We start from the raw sequence: 16214 nt of genomic DNA on the forward strand, positions 1-16214 counted from the left end.
AACTAATCTAGGCAGCCTGTTATAATGGTAATTGTTAAAGGGTTAATAATGATGGTAAGGTGTTTTGCAGTTATCCTGAGCATCAAATGCAAATAATGTAATGAAAAGCAGCCAAATCATAGTAAAAGTAGCATCCAGTCAGAGAATCAGAGGTTCCAAACATTTTAATAGGCGTTTGTTCTTAGTGTCAGACACAGTCAGACAGTAGTATGTGAATTCTGAAAAGTGAAAAGTTCAAGTATTTTCACATACTTTCCCATTTAATAATTCAAAATGTCACAAAGACCGATAAAACATGGACAAGACAGAACAGGTTGGTTTTCATATCAAGTGATCAACTGGCGAGTTGTTCATTTGTTTTATACAAAACCAGACTTCTGAGAATGTGAGACACTGATAAACAGGATGATACATGTAAAGGATTAGTAAAGTGAAGATTACACAGACATGTCCCCTGACTTTCACAACACTGGATCAAAATGATTGAAAATTATTAAAAACCAAATCAACTAAATATCTTCATCTGACAGATCGGTGGTGTATGTTCTCCTGCAGTAACTAAGGCTCCATTCACACAGCAGGTCTTAATACACAACTCGGATTTTTTGGTGAAATCCAATTTGTTCATGCGCTCATTCATGTTACACATTAAATGCGACTTCTATCAGTTTTGAATATGCACTGAATGCGACCCTGAAGTGTTGTTTTTTTTTTTTATGCAACCCTGAAGTGACCCGCATGTGTAAAAGAGGTCCTGATGTAATACGTGACCACACAGACACACACTGTGTTCACAGAAGTAAGAATATTTTTCCCACCGCTCCTCCTCCTGGGATGCACACTTGGGACATTTGTCGCATTTCAATGACGTAAAGGTCGGATAAATGTGATCTGGCCGTTCAGACTGAAATCGCATTCCAAAATATCAGATATGTATTGGATTTAGGACCACATATGAAAGTGGCCTGGGTCGGATTTGAAAAAAATAAGATTAGTGCTGTTCAAACTAGTCGCTTTTCCATTGGACATCTGCGCAAAACTTTACCGAGATTTACTAAATACCGAAAAAACAAAAGTGCATAATGTCGATTTTTCCATTAAAGCTATACCGTATGATGTGGCATTTTTACACTTTTCTTTTGTCATCTTAAAATGCTCCTAATAAGTGTGTGTCAAACTAAAATATAAAAGAAATCCACCAGGTATTGAAACTCAAAAATGTTTAATTCTCATATATTTCTGATAAAAGTCTGACCAATCATTTTAGTTGGTCCGAATAAAATAATTGGCTGAACCTGACTGAGCCTCCTGTCAATCATCCATTACGGCCGTCCAGCATCCGATCCATTATCGCCGTCTCACATCCGATATGTGTCCCTCTGAATCTGACGCTTCACTGGCGCTGCTTCTCCTGTCACTGACCACAGTCTACTGTCTAGGATGTTTGGATAGAACTGACATGCACATGTGGAAGGGATTAAACGGATTTATTAACAGAAATGACAACTGAGGGGCACAAACGGGAGTCTGATGAATGAAGGATGGAGATAAAAGTCTGGAAGTCAGCTGTACTGGACTGAACAGGTCTGCATAAAGCTCAGCTTTTCTGACGGTGGGACTCATACAGGTACATGTACATGGTGTCACACATGTAAGATGATGTAGGATGATAATTGTATGGACTATGAAACTTCAAATGTCCACGGAAAATTCGCGGAGGCCGCGTGTTCACAGTGCGCGCGCCCATCCCCTGGGCCCTGCAGTGAAGACCCTGACCCAGTACTGCACAGACCAGGTCCACTGATGGAACAGGAGCCGCGGGCCCGCGGCAGGTGGATGATGCATCTGATTACTGAGGGAGGGGTCCGCGGACACGCCAAAACGGACCAGACCTCCACCTCTGTTTCCTCCTCCGTTTACATCGCGCATCAGGAGAGAGGAGGAGGAGCCTCAGTGCTCAGGCAGAGGGAAGGGGGCGGGGCTTTGGGGGGAGGCAGGTTGTTCATGTTCAAACTTTTACTAAGTGCTGTGAGAAATGCCACATCGGCAGGTAGAGCTTTAACTCACAAATGTGATGATTTATTTATTATCACGAGATGACACGAGAAGTCATTCCATAAACATGGCAACGAACGTAAAGATGGTGTTGATTTACAGATATATTCATTATTATTATATACTAGCAGCATTGTACCCGTGGTGCCATTGTACGATAGCATGATAAGTAGAACTGGTCAGCCACCACTATCCATTCATAAACTATCATTTAATCATGCATTGTGCAGGAAATAATTTGAGCCAACATGTGAGGCATGAAGGGAAGAGCATGTATTTGTTTGGCCTGTCAAGCATGATTACATTCATCCAGCAGTAGTGAAGTGTAGCCTTCACATTGTAGCATGGTCTGGTGGGAGTAGAAATGTCATGAACGGCAGCATAACCACCAGTGTTGGGCAAATTACTTCTAAAAAGTAATGAGTTATAGTTACTAATTACTTTTCCAAAAAAGTAATTGAATTAGTAACAGAATTACTCCTTCATAAATGTAATTAGTTACCAGGGAAAGTAATTATTGCATTACTTTTGTGAAAAACCTTCAAATATGTAAAAGGAAACTGATTTTTGAGCGTGTTTCACGGCCCATCGAGCTGTAGAGTAGACCAGCTGACAGATACTAAATACCATAACTGTGGTGAGGCTGGGGTCCACCAGGGCCCAGCTGGGGTCCACCAGGGCCCAGCTGGGGTCCACCAGGGCCCAGCTTTTCCACCACATGAATGCATAGGTGCATTTACAGGAAGAAAATGCTCCTCCAGTAAATTCCACATCGACATTTTTTTCAGTCGCTCCTCCCTGATACAGCAGTAAATGTCTTCAGTCCAGTCCGTCACACTGTTGAACCGCATTATGTAATAAATTCCCATTATGTAATAAAAGTTCAAAATGTAATAAGAATGTCACGTCATCTTGTAATAAAGCCGCATTATGTAATAAACTGACGCATTTCGTAATAAACTACCTCAATGCATTATGTAGTACATTTTTTTGCATTATGTAGTAAGTTATTACAATTTGAGAAATTTATTACAAAATGCACTTGACACATTTTTATTTTCAGGAAAATGTAATGTGTTAAAGTAATCTGTAAACTGTGTGGTTAAAGTTCTGATTACATTACCTGTAACTCCTGTCACTAATTTCTTCTAAATTGCTCTGAAATTATATTAATTTGGATTGTTATTACAAAAGGAACCATGTTATTACATTTTTTTAAAATAAAAATGTGTCAAGTGCATTTTGTCATAAATTTCTCAAATTGTAATCACTTACTACATAATGTGAAAAAATTTACTACATAATGTGTTGACATAGTTTATTACAAAACCCGTCAGTTTATTACATAATGCGGCTTTATTACAAGATGACGTGACATTCTTATTACATTTTGAACTTTTATTACATAATGGGAATTTATTACGTAATGAGGCTCAACACGCACTCACTGATAACTACTCCCCTAAGTTAGCTGCATTCATGTGAACGGGGTGTGCTGCGGACAACTCAAACTCGTAGACGTCATTAGTCGTTCAGGTGAAGGCAGCGTGGACAGGTCAGACTCATGGGGCACGCAGGTGAAGCATGAAGGCAGTGTGGGCAATTTGAATAGAAGAACGACACGTAAACAAACGGCTCACAACGAATCGGTTCTTATCGTTCACTGAAAAGAGCCGTTCAAAAGACTCGACTGGTCCGCGAACGTCACATCTCTCGTACCTGGCAGAGTGAGCCAGGATGGATAAAATCTCCCAGCATACCTCACAACATTTGAATACGGACATAAAATTGTGCCTAGGAGATAGTCAGGTAATGTTTCTATTCATTTGGCGAGTTTAGCGGCGATCGGGCCTGTGAAGGCTGAGGAAAACCCGTACAAACGCCCTCCTGTACTGCAACATCGATCGGACACCGGACGGACACGAAACGTCCATTATAGTAAGAAGGATTACTCCTCTATCTCGTACTAAATTTAAAAAATGATTGGGTTTCCTAGTGTGTCTGCACATACCGCGACATGTTTCTTATTTTTCGCTTGTTGCAACGTACGTCAACATCTGTTTTTTTAATTCACCTGACTCTAGTTGCGAAAAAAGGTCATTCCATTGCAGTTTTGCGTGATATACTATTTGCGCTATGTCTGAAAAACCACCTCTTGCCAGCGCAAAAACTTTTAATCAAAAAATGATACTTTTGACGAAATTGTTGTTTTTCATTTGGTAAATTTTTATGTGCAAGTTATATTTGCGCAATTTGAGGGTCAATGGAAAAGCGACTACTGTCTTTAACAGATACAGGTCACATATGGGCAAAAACATCGGATTTGGGCGACATTTGCCTGCAGTCTGAACGTAGCCTAAGAAACAAGTAAAAATTCAATTCTTTTGTCAGATTTGGTAAAACTTTGGTTAAAAACTGTATATAAACCCTATTCTTATCTGCTTCAATTCTTCAAAATCTAAACGTGGGACACAAAAAGAACTGACAATAAATGATAAGATAGACAGAACCATGGGAATTTATAGTATGGAAAGAATTACCATTACTTGAAATTTGAGGATGGATTCTTTTGTGCAACACTGGGAGGGATGGGGGAGACATGTGAGGCCTTTGAGACCCGATTCTGCTGAGACGACTGCATGAATATGGACTCAAAATCCTCTAACACAGGTGTCAAACATGCCAGGAGGCCAAATCCGGCTCGCCATAGGGTCCAGTTCGGCCCTTGGGATGAAGTTGTGAAATGCAAAATTACACTGAAGATATTAACAATCATTTTAGTTCAGGTTCCACATTCAGACCAACATGATCTAAAGTGGGTCAGACCAGTAAAATACTATCATAATAACCTATAAATACTCACAACTTCAAATTTCCATCTTAGTAAATGTAAATATTTCCATGTATTTAGACTAAAATTAAGTATAATTTCACAAAAAATGCAAATAACCTGAACAAATATGAACAACCTGAAATATTTTAAGAGAAGTAAGTACAATTTTAACAATATTCTGCCCGATATTAAATGTTTTGTGTACTTGTAGATCCACTGTGATGTGTAAGTTACAATAAACATTTGGAAATGATAAAGTGAGGCAGAATATTGCTAAAATTACAGTTATTTTTTCAGTTTGTTCATGTTATTCACATTGTTTGAAAGGATAGTTTGTAGACGGAAACATTTTTATTGTTTAATTTTACGTTTTTCGCTCTAAAACATAGAGATAATTTTGGAGTTGGCATTATTTATATATAATTATGTTATTATTTTACTGGTTCGGCCCACTTCAGATCAAATTTAGCTGAATGTGGAACTGAACTAAAATGAGTTTGACACCCCTGCTCTAACTGAAGGAAATATGTTTGTGTTTTCTACGTTTTTATTTATCTATTTATATAGATTGTTTACTCTGAAATCTTGTATGCCAAGACAATAAAGAGCTGATGTAAATGTTTTTGTTTTTTTACACCCACTCTCTGGATGGATATAGTTTGTGTGTATCTGTTAAATTTTTCAACTTCTTTCAATTAAAAGAGAATTAAAAAAAAAAAAAAAAAAAACTTTTCTCAAAAGTGGAGACTACAGATCAATAAAAACATGAATCATAACCATTAACATGTTTTTTTCGGGGGGGTTTTTTGTTATATTTACTGGACTTTGTTAATGTTTTGAAATGAATCAGAGTCACATTAATATCACAGACATTGCTACAAAAGCTGAATATTTACATAGTGTTTAAAAAAATAAGGAGAGGCCATAGAAAACAAAGTGAACCATTCCCAAATTAAAGATAAAGGCTTCATGGATGATGGTGAAAACAGTGCACATGCCCTGAGGGATTGGCTAACTACAACGATTAACACTAGTAATGGTCTGTAGAAATGTTTTTAGAGACCAATCTGACATTCCAAGGAACTTAAGACAAGTTATTTTTATTCCTGAGAAAGTGCAAAATGTGTTTAAAATGAGATTGTGTTCTGTACTCATTGAACTGCAGGGAGTAGAAGTCCAAACACATCCACCCATTACCGACATCCATGAATGATGCAATTGCACCACACACACCTCCCTCCAGCCCCCCGCTGCTGCCCAAGATTCCCAAAATAATCTGTATAAACTATGAAATATAAACTCTGAACCCACGCTAACTTTGTGCAACAGTGATGTCGGGCGTTGAGGAAACGTCTTGGGCAACGATGTAACCCTTCCCCTGAGGAAACCATGTATGGAAAGCTTCTGTCCAGCTCCCAGTGTGGCAGAACGTCAACAAGATGTCAAACACTGCACACACACACACACACACACACACACACACACACACAGCATTAACATCAACATAAACACAGACCCTTAAAACTTCATTTTCATTTCATTCATTTTGTTATAAACTGTATACATTAGCTGATTAACTGAGTCATGTAAAATTGGAGTAAACACTATAAACTCAGCTTCTTCCTGCTCCTTTTCAGACATAAAGTATTGTTAAAGAGCCACAATGAAACTGTTAAACATTTGTGTGACATTTGTTTTCTTTTTTGGTGGATTTATTTCCAAATAGTGGAGTGTCCTTTGAAATCTGGAATCTGTTTTACGTACTTATGTTTGAAATAAAGTCTATCTATAGCTATATCTATATGTACATTTATATCTATATATACATATATGTATATCTGTATCTATATCTATATGTACATCTATATTTATATGTACATCTATATCTATATTTATATGTACCTCTATATCTGTATCTATATCTATATGTACATCAATATCTATATCTGTATCTATATCTATATGTACATCTATATCTATATCTGTATCTATATTTATATGTACCTCTATATCTATATCTATATGTACCTCTATATATGTATCTATATCTATATGTACATCTATATCTATATCTATATGTACATCTATATTTATATGTACATCTATATCTATATTTATATGTACCTCTATATCTGTATCTATATCTATATGTACATCTATATCTATATCTGTATCTATATCTATATGTACATCTATATCTATATCTGCATCTATATCTATATGTACCTCTATATATGTATCTATATATGTACATCTATATGTATAACTGTATCTATATCTATATGTACCTCTATATATGTATCTATATCTATATGTACATCTATATTTATATGTACATCTATATTTATATGTACCACTATATCTGTATCTATATGTACATCTATATCTATATCTGTATCTATATGTACCTCTATATATGTATCTATATATGTACATCTATATGTATAACTGTATCTATATCTATATGTACCTCTATATATGTATCTATATCTATATGTACATCTATATTTATATGTACATCTATATCTATATTTATATGTACCTCTATATCTGTATCTATATCTATATGTACATCTATATCTACATCTATATTTACACCTATATCTATATTCATATCTATACTTATATCTATATTTACATGTATATCTATATCTGCATCTACATTTACATCTATATCTGTATATATGTCACAGTAGAGATTGAAATCCAGTAGGATTTGTAATCCTACTAGGACAGATTGAAATTTTAGTTTGTCCTAGGACAAACTGAAATCCTACAAGAAATTAGGATCTGAAGATTAAACCTAACCCCCTAACCCCCCCCCAACGCCTCCTAACCCTAACCCCTAACCCCTAACCCAGATAGGATTTCAGTTTGTCCTAGGACAAACTAAAATTCCTATCTAATTCCTATCTGTCCTAGTAGGATTACGAATCCTACTGGATTTCAATCTCTACTGTGATATATATATCTATTTTTACATGTATATCTATATCTGCATCTATATTTACATCTATATCTGTATATTTATCTATTTTTACATGTATATCTATATCTGCATCTATATTTACATCTACACTTATATCTATATTTACATGCATATCTATATCTGTATCTATATTTACATCTACATCTGTATCTATCTACAGTTACATTTCTATCTCTCATTTCAAGTGAGTATCTATCACTCACCCTGATTAATTGCCAGTATTTTGGAGTGGAAGTTTTTGGGGTTGTGTTTCTTCACCATGTACTCGTCTATGGGTAACCTGGCCGTGTGGACACTCAGCTCTGTGGCCCGAGACAGACTCAACCTCTGCAGAAGCAGAAGACGGAAAGGACGAGGTCAACACACAGCTGCAGAGTATACGACGCCACATACACTACATGGACAAAAGTATGTGGACACATTGAATTCAGGTGTTTCTTTTCTAACAGGGGTCTGGGATACAAAACAATAATGACTAATGTCATAATATAGTTTTATATTGGGATGAATGTCATTCCATTGGTTAGTTTTGGTTTAAATCGTTATCTTTGCTTCCAAAATGAGATGGCTTTTACTTAATATCTCTCAACACTGATTTTTTTTTCTATCCATGATATCTTACAGCTGCAGACGTGTCCCAATATTTTTTGTCCATATACAGGGTGGGGAAGCAAAATTTACAATGAACATTTAGTTGTTTTTTCTCAGCAGGCACTACGTCCGTTGTTTTGAAACCAAACATATATTGATGTCATAATCATACCTAACACTATTATCCATACCTTTTCGGAAACTTTTACCCATATGAGTAATCAGGAAAGCAAACGTCAAAGAGTGTGTGATTTGCTGAATGCACTCGTCACACCAAAGGAGATTTCAAAAATAGTTGGAGTGTCCATAAAGACTGTTTATAATGGAAAGAAGAGAATGACTATGAGCAAAACTATTACGAGAAAGTCTGGAAGATACTATTAAAGAAGAATGGGAGAAGTTGTCACCCGAATATTTGAGGAACACTTGCGCAAGTTTCAGGAAGCGTGTGAAGGCAGTTATTGAGAAAGAAGGAGGACACATAGAATAAAAACATTTTCTATTATGTCAATTTTCTTGTGGCAAATAAATTCTCTTGACTTTCAATAAACTAATTGGTCATACACTGTCTTTCAATCCCTGCTTCAAAATATTGTAAATTTTGCTTCCCCACCCTGTAGTTTTAAACATCAATATTTCCTTAAAGTTTAGATATTAACAAAAAAAACATTAACATCTTCTCCTGTGTGATGACTCTTTTCTGTAGTTATTAGTATTTACAATGAAACACCTTTTCTTTTTCTTTTTTTTTTTTTTACCTTTTGGACACTTTCATCCACAAGGCCACCAAGGATGTACACTTTGTCAGAATCCACAGTTTCCAAAGCTGAAATGAATACAATAAAAAAAAAAAAAAGTATAAGAACATGAAAGAAAGATGGTAAAGAACCATGTAGTGGTATGTATTATTGAATAATGATTTATCAGTAGTTTAATCACTATAAGCCATATGTACACTCATTTACAAAAGTACCAGTAAGATAAACAATATTAAGTACTATTGAAGTATGAATGAATGATTGAATGAATGAATGAATTTATTTTTGGCTTTACATCAATCATTGTACTTGGTACATTAATTGTAATAAACATAAAAAACAAAAAAGGAATGGGCTAGAAGCAAAAGCTTATTTTTTTGCCTATCCTTTTCACCTAATACACTGCATACATCAACTTAAATGTGTACAGTATTGCGCATTCACACCATAATAATAAAAAATACAAAATATCAAATAAAAAAATCAGCAACAAAAAAACCATATCTACCATCTCAATTCAATATTTCTGACTAATTTTAAGTTTAAGGCACTTTTTTTTTTAACTCAGCCAAAGGAGTGAATAACTTAAATGCATCATAAGGTCCATTCCATAATTTCACACCCACAACCCCTGTCCATCTAGACTTCACCTTTGTCCTCACTTATACACCTCACTAATCCACTCACACAAATGAAACTCTCTGAAATCCGAATTACTCTCTTAATTCCAAGAACCACGACTGGTATTTGAGACAATACTATCTGTATCCCTCATCTTCCATATACCTGTTTAGAAACAATTCTTTATAACTCTTTTTAAATATATTTATGTTTGTATTATATTATTATTATTATTATTACTACTATTAATGAAGTGTAAAATCAATCACTAATAGATGTAAAAATAGTTACAACTATACCCAGAATAAACTCTGACAATGTGTCCATGAGTTTATGACTCCCTCTGCTGGACAACAAAAGCACTTACAATTAAAAACTACAACGCTATCAAGACAATAGTTTTATTTCTAATTATCTTTAATAATGTTGACAAAATGTTTCAAACCATGCTCAGCATCTGGTGTGAGGTAGACAACGGTTTCTGGGGGAAACAAATCCAGACAGCTGTCCTCTGTTACGTCCATCTGACAGAAACAAACAGTGAAAGGTCCGACTGTTACTAAACCATCACAGGTACAGTTTACACACAGTTAGCCCGAACCACTGTCACTGATGTTTACAGTCATATATTTGGCATTTGTACATTCTATTTATGTTGTACTGTTACTTATCAAACCATGTGTCTGTGCTCTTTGGTTTCTAATAGATGGACCACTAAGATAGATAGACATACTTTATTGATCCCAAACTGGGAAGCTGCAGTAATTACAGAGTCGATCATTTCTGAAAACCACCATCTCAGTTATTCATCTTTCCCTCCAAAAATCCTACAATTCAAAACTGTGGATGAGTCAGACTTTCAGAGCAGTTACACCAGACTATAGTTTTCAAAAGAAGAAAAGGAAACAGAAAATAAAAGAGGTTAAAAATGAGAAGAATTAACAATATGAACAAATTTAAAAACCAACCACTGAGCACAGAGAGGCACAGGTGATTATGATGGGATGTAGCTATGACAGGAAAACCCTTATAAAAGGTCGCTTACATTTCTTTATGTTGTTTTTGCAGTGGCAGTATCAGAAAATGTCTTTTTGCCAGTTCTTTTGTAGCTTTTTTCAAGAACTTAGAAGAATTTTCAATATATGTCCATTAATTATCAGTATTTATGTAAAAAATGCTTAAAACAGTGTGTTATAGAAATTTAAAAAAAAGACTTGAATTTTTTAATCATGTTTATTATAAAAAAAACAACTGTAAATGGGCATAATGAACCTTTATTTTTTATAGAAATAAACCTTCAACTATTTTACATGTGCTCAAACATTTTGTTGTCTAGATCATTTTGTTTTCATGTTACAGCTTCTTAGTTTTAGTTATTTCTATTCATTTTTAGCACGTGATAGCAATGAACTACACAAATGGGAATTTCCCAAAACTGCAGTGTTGAAACAAAACTAACTGGACCGAATGTGTGCGCTGTAAACAGACGTCACAAAAGCACCTCTGACAGGACGAGCATCAGGAAAAGAAAACCTCCTACAGACATTCACCTCCTTCTAGACTTTTACTACTGTTGAGTCAAATTCTGTCAGTTATTCAGCATAACTTGCCACCTATAGGAGGGGAGAAGCAGTGAGCTTCCTCTCTAGTCTGACTCCAGCTGATGAGCTGAACTGACACCTGCTGCAGACTGGGAGGGAGAGGACTGTCATAGAATCAGTTCACTAGCAAAACGTGTGCTGTCACTCAACCCAGACGAAGACACCACTGTGTCTTTGTTTTGGTGATGGAATTATCATTTTTAACACACAGCTGTTTGCTGTCAATCACTGAACTGCGGAAGACTGAAAAAGAATTCTGAAGAATGTATCAGTCCGTGCTCATTGTAAAGGTCAAACTAGATTTACTACCATCATGTAACTTGTAACCGTTGAAAACAGTATATAAGCTGGACTTCAGCCAGCCTAGTTTACACGAATTACGAGGTTGCTCTGAGTGCTTGTAATTGTCTCACTTTGATTCTTGCAAGAATAACAAAGTATTTTTGTGATCCCTCAAATCAGAGTGTGGTGTTTTACTTTCTCTCAGAGTGCTAGTAAATCCATTACAGGACACACTGCTTCAGTTTGGCTGCAGACACTAGAGGAGAAACAACTGACAGTTCAGTTTGAACAAACTATGAAAGGCTACTGGTAGGAATGGACTGCAGTATTTTGTTTAATGAAATCATGTTGTGATGGATGTGTGTTTGACAGTCCTACACTTTAAAAAGGTGAATTAATGTTAACATATTTTGAATAATAGAGTACTTTATGTTTATGTTTATGCATTTGGCAGACGCTTTTTTCCAAAGCGACTTACAGGGGAAAACCAATCTTGAAAAACTTTAAGTTAAAATGATTGAATAAAAAGTACTTGAAAATGTTAAGTTAAAATGAGACTATGTGAATAATATATTACTTTAAAAAGTTAAGTTAAAGGTAAATATTTGATTAATGAAGGACTTTGAAATGTCTAGAAACGATTTAAAAGCATGTGACATATTGTTTCGTGTAAAAATGATTTGATGATTTGTGATGTTTGTATATTTTTGTTTTGTTTAAAGGTTTTCAACCCATTATTCCTCAAAATAAAAAGTAAAAGGAAGAAGAGTTGAGCCGTTTCATCTTTTATGGTTTGCCAGGCCATTTTCAAGTTTGGGCAAGAGTTGAACAACATAAAAACTGTACATAACTTGACAACTACATAGAAACTTTGATGATGATTTCAGCTGCTCACCATGTAACGAAGGAATCCAGAGTTCATCCTGATGCACTCTTTGTACAGACAGCTGTCCTCCCTCAGGTTGGTCAGGAACAGGTGGAACGGCTGAGTCGCCTTCCTGTTAGAGCCGTACAGACGACGCAACTGTCCGGCCAGTCGACTGACCTCCTGAGAAGGAGAGAAAACAGAAAAGAGGAGAAAAGAAAAGAGAATAGAATAGAACAGGCTTTATTGTCATTGTGTTTAAAATTAAATTATGAGTGCTAGTCCAGTCAGTGCAACAATATAAGAACTAGAAGCACTTGGAGAGCGCAGACCTCCACCAAGGCAGATCAGTGCCCTGGATTTGGATGAAAATTTCAGGAAATGTTGATACTGGCACAAAGAACAAATGATTAAATTTTGGAGGTGATTGGGGGTGGGGTGGCCACTGCTCTGCCTTGGCGGAGGTCTGCGCTGTCTTTTCTAGAAAAGCACTTGGAGAGCGCAGACCTCTGCCAAGGCAGAGCAGTGGCCACCCCACCCCAATCACCTCCAAAATTTAATCATTTGCTCCTTGTGCCAGTATCAACATTTCCTGAAATTTTCATCCAAATCCATCCATAACTTTTTGAGTTATCTTGCACACAAACAGACAGACAAACAGACAAACCAACGCCGACAAAAACATAACCTCCTTGGTGGAGGTAATAAAAGACAAAATATGAATAAACACAATATCTACAATAGTAAGAGTGTGTATCTCTACAAAAGACTATAAATATAGTGTATTTGTATTTGAAGAAATATTGAAGAAATATTAACAAACAGGAGGAAACCTCCAAGGCCCTCCCTTGAAACATTAAAATGCCTTTATTCTCACAGTATGGTCATGTATAGACCTTTCAGATCTACACATGACCATGCCGTGGAGGTTTCTTCCTGTTTGTCATTTACTTTATGAATCCCTTTTTCCAAAGAGCACCTCGAACAAACTCTTGTTTTGGGTCCTAGAAGCATTCCTTCCCATATTGCATTGTTATCGTAAGAACAGAGGATTATAGCACAACTTACTGCACATAACTCACATTATACAGGGTTATTGCACATTAATGGAGTGTGATGAAGACTGAAGGGTTAAGGTGAATGTTTAAGGGGGACCGACCTTGCTGGACATGGAGTCTGTCATACTTAAGTCCACACACAGTTTGAGGCCTGTGCATTGAGCCTCAGCTAAACGCTCCCTGGTGATCGCCTTCAGCACCCGTTTGGTCAACAGAGGACCTCCAGCACGACCACCTTGATGATGACAAGACAGGAAAAGACAAGTGTTCATGTGAGTGGCATAGGTGAGAGATTAGAGCACATGCAGCCCGGGGGCCAAATCTGGCCCGCCAAAGGGTCCAGTCCGGCCCTTGGGATGAATTTGTGAAATGCAAAAATTACACTATGATGGTAACAGTCATTTTAGTTCAGGTTCCACATTCAGACCAAATCAATCTCAGGTGGGTCATAATAACCTATAAATACTCGCAACTCCAAATTTTTCTCTTTGTTTTAGAGTAAATACATGAAAATATTTAGATTTACAAAGTATAATATTTGAAAAAATATCTGCATAACATGAACAAATATGAACAACCTGAAATGTCTTAAGAGAAGTAAGTGCAATTTTAAGAATATTCCACCTGTTACTAAATGTTTTGTGTATCTGTAGATCCATGTGGAAATGAGAAACTAAAGCATAATATTGTTAAAATTACACATTTTTTTCAGTTTGTTCATATTATTCAGATTTTTTGAGAGGATAGTTTGTAGATGCAAACATCTTCATAATGTAATTTTATTTTTCTCACTCTAAAACATAGAGAAAAGTTTGGAGGTGACATTATTTATATATTATTCTATTATAATTTTACTGGTTCGGCCCACTTCAGATCAAATTTAGCTGAATGTGGCCCCTGAACTAAAATGAGTTTGATGCCCTTGGATTAGAGCATTCACAAAGTCCAGCTGTTTGATTTTACCCGTCTGCTGCTCCCGGTTCAGCTTCCTCCTCATCTTCTCCTCTTTCCTCTTGCTCTTCTTTGCTGCCACCTGCCTCTCCCAGTGCCTCTGTTTCCTCAACACATTCCTCTGTTCAAGAAAAATGAAAAAACAGACACATCAGCCACATCAAACCACAGTTATTACAGAAAACTAAAAGTACCAGAAAACAGAACTATTTTATCTTAACTGAAGAACAAAAAACATATAAGTTTAGCAAAAACTAGTTAACAAGACAAACTAAAATGAAACATAATGTCATTGTCAGTGTTTAACCAGCCCAGTTTTATTTTCTCCAACATCATTAATGGAATGAAATGTCTTTGCCTGATGTGAGACATTTGATAAATAGTGGTTTTGCTTCTATCAAACAATACTCATCTTATAAAACCTGAAAAACTCAAACTAAAGACATACTCAAAAATATCTAGTCATCACAACAAAATAGAAATAAAATTAAGTATGGTATGTACCCAAATGAACCCATAAGGACCCAGTGTGACTTTTGTGTCAGTTCCCAAATGAATTTTTCCTCAATATTTAGCTTTTCTCTAGTGATTTACCACCATTTATTGTAACATTATCATCTTTATTTTGCATTTTTTCACCATTTTTTTTCCTGTTGAAATGAATGTGTGGGTCAAACTTACAGAACACCGTGCATCCTCTCTTCCGGGTCTGTCCTGACCCTCATCTGTAAACACTTCAATGTGAAGTAACTCTATTTCCTCTGAAACTCCATTCAGCTGCTGTTCACATATTTCAGAATGAGCCTGTGCCATCTCTGCTTTCGTCTGGAATCACAGCATTACCTGGAAAGAAATATAAAAAAAGCTTTACATCTGTAATCACCCATAAAGTTAAGAGCTGTGTGTTTTTGATGCTAGTTACGGACTCAACATGGACCACTAGATCTGGATTTTTGACTCTGTTTGTGCGGTATTAGATGAAGAAACAGCTGCGACAGTTGAGCTATTCAAACAATAAGTATTTTTTATATTACACCTATTTGGTTAAACCGTATGAAAGGCACAAAATGAAAGTAATAATGGTCTACAGCGAAAAAGAAATGTACCTGAGCTGAAGCCAACCCTCAGAAAGCATGTGCGCGGCGCATGTGGATGACGTCAGAGTAAACAAGGAGGAGGGGTATGGAATTAAGGACAGATTTTGGTGTGATATCAATCTTTTTTTAAATAGAAAGCGGGATAGTTCTCTTTACGACATATTTTATTTGACTTCTTTATTACTGATTTGCCTGTTCGGAAATTGTTTATTCTTAATCTCTTTTCCTTGTTAGCTAAATTTCATATTCATACAAGCAAATTTGCTAATCAAAAACCCAACTTTGTAGTCTTTAAATCTTATTTGAAATCTTATCAAGAGACACTCAACTTTTGTACTAACCCTAAAGCTATGAAAACTAAAGCCTTATGTAACGAATTTAAGTTATTTATTTATTTATTCATTCATTTATTTATTTATTCTCTCTTCTTGTTTTTTTTTTTTTTTTTCTTTAATTTGCTTGCCTATTGTGTAGTTGTGTTTGATTCTTCCTGCCTCACCTCGAGCATTATGT

The 16214-nt window shown here is 35.8% G+C and overlaps 1 protein-coding gene across 2 annotated transcripts; it reads right to left on the bottom strand.

Moving 5' to 3' along the window:
- Positions 1-5637: 5637 nt before the first annotated feature.
- trmt10b (tRNA methyltransferase 10B) lies at positions 5638-15785 on the bottom strand. 2 transcript variants are annotated; one of them, XM_030162424.1, is made up of 9 exons: positions 15711-15785; positions 15286-15447; positions 14617-14725; positions 13755-13888; positions 12626-12778; positions 10293-10371; positions 9227-9294; positions 8081-8204; positions 5638-6337 (listed from the first exon to the last, which is right to left on the bottom strand). In XM_030162424.1, exons 2-9 carry the CDS (start codon positions 15415-15417, stop codon positions 6201-6203), a joined length of 936 nt encoding a protein of 311 aa, XP_030018284.1. In that variant the 5' UTR covers positions 15418-15447; positions 15711-15785; the 3' UTR covers positions 5638-6200. The 2 variants fall into 2 exon arrangements, with proteins under 2 accessions (XP_030018284.1, XP_030018285.1); XM_030162425.1 differs by lacking the exon at positions 15711-15785 and adding an exon at positions 15531-15702.
- Positions 15786-16214: the final 429 nt, after the last annotated feature.

The sequence above is a fragment of the Sphaeramia orbicularis genome, chromosome 18 (assembly GCF_902148855.1).
Source record: "Sphaeramia orbicularis chromosome 18, fSphaOr1.1, whole genome shotgun sequence".
In the NCBI taxonomy this organism is placed as follows: domain Eukaryota; kingdom Metazoa; phylum Chordata; class Actinopteri; order Kurtiformes; family Apogonidae; genus Sphaeramia; species Sphaeramia orbicularis.

What these genes read in the sequence shown, in the direction of transcription:
- trmt10b (XM_030162424.1), bottom strand. Translation starts at nt 15,417, where the DNA reads ATGGCACAGGCTCATTCTGAAATATGTGAACAGCAGCTGAATGGAGTT. An exon ending in CAGACTCCATGTCCAGCAAG is followed by an intron (nt 12,779 to 13,754) that starts GTCGGTCCCCCT and finishes TCTCCTTCTCAG; the next exon opens with GAGGTCAGTCGACTGGCCGG. An exon ending in CTGGATTCCTTCGTTACATG is followed by an intron (nt 10,372 to 12,625) that starts GTGAGCAGCTGA and finishes TGTTTCTGTCAG; the next exon opens with ATGGACGTAACAGAGGACAG.